The 8,169-nt window shown below is 35.9% G+C and overlaps 1 protein-coding gene across 1 annotated transcript; it reads left to right on the top strand.

Annotated features, from left to right (window-relative positions):
- The first annotated feature begins 2 nt into the window (after nucleotides 1-2).
- On the top strand, nucleotides 3-605 carry LOC122532861. The gene is made up of 3 exons (XM_043661987.1): nucleotides 3-138; nucleotides 274-427; nucleotides 497-605. Exons 1-3 carry the CDS (start codon nucleotides 3-5, stop codon nucleotides 603-605), a joined length of 399 nt encoding a protein of 132 aa, XP_043517922.1.
- The last annotated feature ends 7,564 nt before the right edge of the window (nucleotides 606-8,169 follow it).

The raw sequence follows: 8,169 nt of genomic DNA, 5'->3' as shown, positions 1-8,169 counted from the left end.
ACATGACAGAAAGTACGAAGATCTGCATAGAACTGATATTTGATAAAAGTATAAGTCAAAGTCAGGAAATTAAAGTGAAGGAGTTTTGGAAGTTTATGGCAGAAATGAAGCCTCTTGAACCTTACAGAAAATTATCAGGTACAATCATGTTTGCAAATGGAAAATCTTTATAGACGTAATAAATTAAGTACATATATTTTAATTTTCAATATATATTTCATCAAAATTCTCCAACATGATTTTGAAAGTATGTAATTCAATAAAAATTTGTAGATAAAAAATTGACGAAGAAAGAAGATCGAGAATCTTTTAAATGTGAAAGAAAGTGGCACGATCAGTTGAATGTCTTTAAAGAGCGCGGCTTAGACAAAGTAGCACTTGCAGCGGTTGAAAAGTCTAAACTTTGTTACTATCATGACAATTACACGTAAGCAGAGACTAACAAACAAGTCTAATTAAAATAAAAAATTATTATCTCTTTATCTATTTTAAACAGGAATCCGGAATCTTCTAGCACATTGGAAGAGTCATACGATGAGTTATTAAATGACATGAAAGCTTTTGACAAAAAATCAAATAATAAGATAAAAACCGCATTAACATAAGAAATAAATTTTTATTCGTTGTCAATCAAATTTATACGTTCCATCAAACATAATCAATGCACACAAGTGTTCCTTTAACATAGATATTATTTTTAACATTCACACTCTAGTGAGAAGAAAATCAAACTGTCGATACACGCTTTCATTTTCAACGCCAATGATTTAAATTAATTATCATATGCAAAGTGTGAAAATACCTAAATTGCAATATCGATAATACATCAGTTATGCAGACAATTTTGTTTCTGGCTGTCCGACAAGATTTGAAAATTGGAACAAGATAGAATATATATGAGCACGATATTACACGCGAGCCGAGGTTTCGAGCAGTATCGAATTTCTGTGGTACAGGAGGTCGACGTTGCTCGATTCGAGTAAGGTGTTCTCCTACAGGAGCCATGAATGGACTCGAGGATGCTGAATCCTTGCACAACATCTGGCCCTCCGAGTCTCTCGCGTTACCTTCTTATTGTCAGTTTATCGCGCATCCAAAATTTTCTACCAAGAGATAATTTAACCACGAACGATAATTTACGAAAGTAGCCTAAAGAAAGAAATCAACAATAATTTTTGAATATGTGAGTATGGTAATGGCTATAAAAAAATATAAAAATATATAAAATATATATAAAATATATATAAAATATATATAAAAGTATAAAAATAATAAATATAAAAGTATACTATAGAAAAGTATAAAAATAATAAATATAAAAGTATACTATAGAAAAGTATAAAAATAATAAATATAAAAGTATACTACACAAAAGTATAAAAATATATAAAATATACAAAAGCATAAAAATATATAAAAGTATACGAGAGTATTACCTAAATGATGTGAAATTTAATATACTTGGACTTAATTAGTATGTAGCTAATTACCATGCAGTATTATGATGTAGCCACTGAATTTTCTCGTTAATGATAATTAATCCTTATTCGATGTTTAACTATTTCATCAAGTCGCAGACTTGAATTCGCGTGATCTATACGATAAAACACGTGAACGATGGTAAATACTAATGAAGCAAAAAGTAAAATGAAGTTTGAAAAATGCGGAAACAGCGTGGCAATTTTTTAATGCAGCGCGAATTCTCTTGGAATAACGATATCATTTTTAGCGGCAGACTTATTTTAATTGTTTAAATAAGGTTTCACAGTGTATACCGTTACAGCCGGGAACGGACGGAAATTATAACCAAATTGATTAAGGGAATCTCGTTGCGGCATTTTCATTTTCACATTGTTATTCAAACTGTATCGTAATGTTAATCAAAATACAATCGTAATTAATTTACATTCATACGATTCGATTTATCCAGATGCTGTTGTGTTTTTGCGTAAAATAGCATCGTTCGATCCCAGTCCCATCGGTCTAATAAACACGCTTATTCGATTGAACAACAACGATCTCTCGATTTTATCTAACTAATAATAGAAGTTAGCTGGTGTACTCGATTAATTTCGCGATAAAACGCCTCATCGCTCTTCAATAAACCATTGACCATCGTTCAGCTTCTAACTTTTCCCCTTTCATCGATCTTCTTTCTTTGTCGTATACTTGACTTATCCATTGCAAAATTGAGAAAATTTCTTGTTTAATCTTTAACATTATGGATATGCACGAAGTAACTGCAATTCAAATGGTTTAACTGCCAGAGAAGAATTAAAAACTTCTTCAAACTTTCAAAATTAAAAAGACGTTCTTCAAACGTTTTAAAACTGCGAGATAGCAAATCTTGGAACCAAATGGTAAAACCAGAGAGAAGCAAATGAAATACTTCACAGCTTCACACCTCGTAGCTCTTCGCGCTAGAAAAGAAGAAAAAGGAAAAAGAAAGTAGTGAAACGACAAAAACTGAAAAGCAGACGAAAAAATCAATTTCTCCGATACTTATTCAAACTCCTGGCTCCTGTGTCCGCATCCAACACGCAGCGTTGCTCGCTAGTCAAATAAACATCCGTAACAACGATACAAAACAACCAATCAAACTATCTGAAAAAGAAGAAAAACTGTATAAACTATAAATAGAAAACAAAAAGAGAAAGTAAATGGAGACAAAAAAAAAAAAGAAAAAAGAAAAAAGAAAAAACATTACCAAACCTCTCTCTTGTATAACAATTTACTAGTTAATGACATTAGACATTTGACAAATTACAAATCAATTACCACAATGCAAGAGAATTCATGAAATTGTTAATGCCGCAAAACAAAATCCCGAGCAAATGCCAGAGTATTAAGTTGTAAAATAAATAATACTGATGACTCGTGGACTTTGCAAATGTGTAACAAACGAACGAAGAAAAAGTGAGAAACGACAACGAGACAGAGATAGAAAGTTGGAGCAAAAAGTTGGAGACTATCGACGAGGCTATCCGCGCCGCCTCTATCCGGACATCGGCATCGTGCGTTATTTTCATCGAGCGCACACGGAGGAGACAATGAGGGTAAAAATAGAGGAGAATCAACGGTGGAACTCCGGAGACAAAAGAGAGTAGCACCGTGGGGGAATCCTACCTCTCCACGAGGACGTGCAGTGAGGGCCTCCGTTGACGGAGATTCGACGAAGCAGAGATGTTTAATCGGTGTTGGCCCGCATCAGGTTGATCGAGGACCCCCCAGCTGTGGCTATACTACAACGACGACGACGACGACAACGACAACGACGACGACGACGACGACGACGACGACGGCGATGAGGAAAAGGACAATGACGACGATGAGGTGAACGAGAACGAGGACGAGGACGATGACGAGGACGTGGAACCTTCGATCATACCATCGGGATGAAGGGGGGAGACAAAGAGAAGGGACGAGGAGGGGAGAAGATAGAAGGGGGGCGCAAGCGGAACCAGGGTGGGTAATAGGGGAGAGAGAGGCTGCGCCGTGCCGATGAAGCGAACAATGGAGGCGGGATGCTCATTTGTCTGCGGGCATTGTTGTTCACCCGGCCGGAAACACGAGCTCTGTGCTCTCCTTTCTCTCTCCCTCTCTTGCCGATCCCCTACTCCTCCTCTCCGTCACTCCCCTTTTCGAACCATTTCATTCTAGCTCGTCCTCTACCTCCTGCCCCCCCCCCTCCCCCTCTTGACGATAGACAGATTTTCCAATCGTTCGTGGACGGCACGATGTGCTGCCAATGGTACCTGGAATTTCGATGTTGCTCCATGCGGGTGTTGTACATACGTGGAACCGTTTGGAAATTGTTTTCCGCTCAGAAGCTACGAAGTTGGTTAATCAATAGAAATAGAGGAAGTAGTAGTATTTCTAAAAGTGAAGAAACTCTTCTGTTTAAGGAATTATATATAAAAAAAAGAAAAAAAGGATACTATTCGAAGCTTATTCTCGATGCATTTGCGTCCATAAGAAAAACATTTTAAAGGACAAGATCATTTTTAACTCCAAAACTTTTCCAATCGCGATCACACAGGCCTGACCAACTCAAATTCTAGTGCCAAATACGACCTGTCACGTCGATCGAAAGCTCTGTCTCTTTCTTCGTCAACTCCTCCAACCATGGATCGTATCGATCTAGTGAACCACTCTTTCTCTTTCTGTCGTCCGGTACTCAGGATCTATCGACGTCCTCTCCTCAAAAGCAAATGTGCCACTTTGAAGAAATCGAAAAAAACCGGTGACGCGATCGACGAGGGGAGCGCTTGTGTTCGAAAGGAGCGCTTGTAGTTTACATCGGCTGTCCACCGATGCGGAGACGGTAGCCATTTTGAAGGCAGAGGGTTCCCAGTTTCGTGGCTTCTCTTTATATATGCATATATATATATATATATATATATATATATATATATATATATATATATATATATATATATATATATATATATATATATATATATCTATTATGTATATCTATATAAAAACACACATATGTATCTATTATGTATATCTATATAAAAACATATACACATTCCATTTTATATGGATATATAAGTATGTATGTAGCCAGTGGGCGAAGGACGTACAGTGGAACGGTCCGAAAAGAGGAGAAGAACGGTGAACGCGAAACGAGGCTAACGCAGGGTGGCTTCTGGCTCATTGGGCAGACGTACAAATTCGTCGCGACGTATCCGTGGATTACGTGAGGGCCCGGCACACTCGTTGGTCCCCGAACTTCGGTACCACTACTCCGGGAGAATGCCACGCACAGAGGGACACGTCCCCGGTCTTATCTTCGACATCGGCCTGAAGCTTCCTTCTTAACGGCTGACCGGACACGAGCTACGCGCGCGTACGCGATGCGCCTTGTCCAACCGCCTCCTCTTCTTTATTTCTTTCTTCCTTCTTTTCTCACTTGTTCGTTTATTTGCTTTCCTGCTCGCCTCGTGTGCTCGACGACGTGTGCACGTGGATATTACTGTCCTCCGCCCATCGTTACCTCGTGGGGTGTTTTCGTGATTTTATGCAAGTGATGTTGGAAATCTGTCGAGTTAAATTTCGAAAGATCATATCATTACTGAATGAATTGTCGCGTCACTGAATGGTATGTATATACTTAACAATCCTCCTGACAAGTTTTAATTAGTCTTTCTGCTTCTTCTTAGTTGGCAATAAATTCTTTCAAGTAGCTTATGCCAGGTCTACTGTTGAAAATGAAAAGCATTTTATTTTGCATTTTTCATTGTAACACGGTCTTTTTTTTTCCTTGTTGCGAAATTACACAAATCCAGCTGAAAGTAGTAGGTACACCACGTACAAACTGTGTAATAAATAATTCTTTTGACATCACAATTGGATGTACAGTACGACCTAGATTCGGTTATTATATAAAAATGTATAAACTCGGCGGAAGATGACATTCAGATATTCCATTAAAACTTCAGATACCTTGAATAAAAGAATAACTTCACGTTCAATTCTTAATACGTACACATATTTCGTAGTTACCATTAGTCATTCCTTAGTCATATTTTCTTACTTGTTAACCACCGAGATTGTCAGTTCTTAGGTCTTAGCCTTGCCAGCATTTTTCTACGCAGAACAATTACGATTTATCAGCAATCTCGCGACAAAATATTTCCTCATATTAAGTCTCTATAAAGAAGTATCATCGGTGTTAACTACATACATATATCGTCGATAATTCTCTCGTAACGTAACTGCAACAGAGAGAAAAAATTGAAAGAGAGAGAGAGCGTAGTCGCTAAACATAATTTATTATATAAAGTTTCAAAACTGTTTCGATTAATCGTCGAAATTGACTGGCCGTTGCTAGATCATTTTATATCATCCTTGATCTTAATTTGAACAGTCGATCATTCGCGATATCACATGTCCGCGATTAATAACCGAAAATTTTTCTGCCCTGCAACTGCGGAAATAAGTATTTATTCGTTCGTTTGGGTAAATTTCATCAAACTGTACCAGGGAATGAAACTCATACGGCGCGTGTACAAGCGAATTAATTAAACGCGTGCACGCATTGCAGCTTGCAACTCGATGCCCGCCGCATCTACGTATAATGTTGCGATATGTAGCCAACCAATAGAGTGCAACATTGTACACCATGCCTATCCCAGGCTATAAAGTGTCGATCGGTGATCGATCGTGCTACATCGGATACCTGTACACCTTGGAACGGTAACCAGAAAGGAAAACTGGAAAATTCGGTGCGGCTTTGCTCGATGATGATTATTCCATGATAATTCCGACGTTTATAAGTCGAGTGAATTTCATCCGTTTACTTTGCTTCGCACCTTCGCAGTCTAATTTATCTCGCCGCGGTCCTGCTGCGAAATTAACTTTATTACATTGTATCATTAACGCGTTAATCATTTTAGAATTTAAATGTGCACAGAGAGATGTAGTTGATCCCTGTGTAAACACAGCTGCAATTTAATTTTTATCTTCGTGCACTTTTCCCTCGAAAACATTCAGTTCGAAATAAAATTGTAAACCTTTGTTACCGTGATCGTAGCCGTTGTTTATCGTTTGCGAACTGATATGACCGAGCGTCCATAAAATATGTTATTTGTTGTTGGCAGATGCTTGTTATTGGGAAAATACGTTTTGTCGATGAAAAAAAAAAAAAAAATAAAAAGAAAAAAGAAAAAACTCACTNAAAAAAAAAAAAAAAGAAAAAAGAAAAAACTCACTCTTTTCTACCACTGGTTTTAAATCTCTCGATCATTTTCGACTCGTCCAAGTACTGAAAGATTTAGTAACCCCCTTTTGTCGGAATGAATTGTTCCTGGAGTACCGTGAAAACGAAAAGCAACACGCGCCATGGATCAGGGATTATAATAAGAAGAATCAACAAAACGTAAGGTGAATAATATGCCCCATGAAAATATCAATAAAATAACAACGTACTCGCAGGAACCAAGTGATCGCGAAGATAACGAAGCCATGAATGTAGAGATTACTTTGTGCCAGGGCCGGGCTCCTGAAGAACTGGGTCGTTGGCATGTAATTTGTCGGACGGATAATGCGATGTTAATAGAATGGAATATTGGCCAGCCAGTGTCCATAAATCATGGTTAATTTGGCACAGCCATTCGTTCTAGCAAGCTTCCAACTCCACCTCTTCTTCTCTTCTTTATCATCATCGACTTCTTTCGTATATTTTCTTTTCTCTTCTTCTCCTTTGAGCGCGGACACTCCGACTGCCGATCGTGTGGCTCCTGTCGGCCGAAGGAAGATCGTAAAACCGAAGGCCCTTTTCGATGACCCTCGGACCTGGTTCTCGCTCCAGATACTTCTATTCTCGTCCCTCTCCCGCCACTTGCGCCGTTTGTCTTTTTGCCACGCGTTTGCCCATTACGTTTCTTGCGCCGAACATTTAGGGGCGGTATGCTCGTTGGTGAATATCGCATTTGGCTTACTCGTTGTTGGCTCTAAAATCCAATTTGTAAGATACAATATATATATATATATATTCGTAATATCCCATATCTTCCTAATCTTAACATAACTGAAGCTAAATTCAAATATATATATATATATATATATATATATATATATATATATGGGAATTACGAATTATGTAAATTTATAAATTTATATTATAAAGTTATATAAGTTTATAAATTTATATCATAAAATTATATAAGTTTATAAATTTATATCATAAAATTATATAAGTTTATAAATTTATACCATAAAGTTATATAAGTTTATAAATTTATATCATAAAGTTATATAAGTTTATAAATTTATATCATAAAATTATATAAGTTTATAAATTTATACCATAAAGTTATATAAGTTTATAAATTTATATCATAAAGTTATATAAGTTTATAAATTTATATCATAAAATTATATAAGTTTATAAATTTATACCATAAAGTTATATAAGTTTATAAATTTATATCATAAAGTTATATAAGTTTATAAATTTATATCATAAAATTATATAAGTTTATAAATTTATACCATAAAATTATACAAGTTTATAAATTTATATCATAAAGTTATATAAGTTTACAAATTTATATCATAAAGTTATATAAGTTTATAAATTTATATTATAAAATTATATAAATTTATAAATTTACATATAATAAATTTTATTTATATTTAATAATAATTAATTTATTTGGA

This window comes from Frieseomelitta varia, unplaced genomic scaffold, assembly GCF_011392965.1.
Source record: "Frieseomelitta varia isolate USP_RPSP 00005682 unplaced genomic scaffold, Fvar_1.2 scaffold_479, whole genome shotgun sequence".
Taxonomy (NCBI): Eukaryota; Metazoa; Arthropoda; class Insecta; order Hymenoptera; family Apidae; genus Frieseomelitta; species Frieseomelitta varia.
Note: the sequence above shows the minus strand (reverse complement) of the source record. Positions and strands in the feature narration are given on the sequence as shown.

Coding starts and splice junctions, on each gene's coding strand:
- LOC122532861 (XM_043661987.1), top strand. CDS start 3: ATGACAGAAAGTACGAAGATCTGCATAGAACTGATATTTGATAAAAGT. Junction 139..273: donor ACCTTACAGAAAATTATCAG/GTACAATCATGT, acceptor AAAAATTTGTAG/ATAAAAAATTGACGAAGAAA. Junction 428..496: donor TACTATCATGACAATTACAC/GTAAGCAGAGAC, acceptor TATTTTAAACAG/GAATCCGGAATCTTCTAGCA.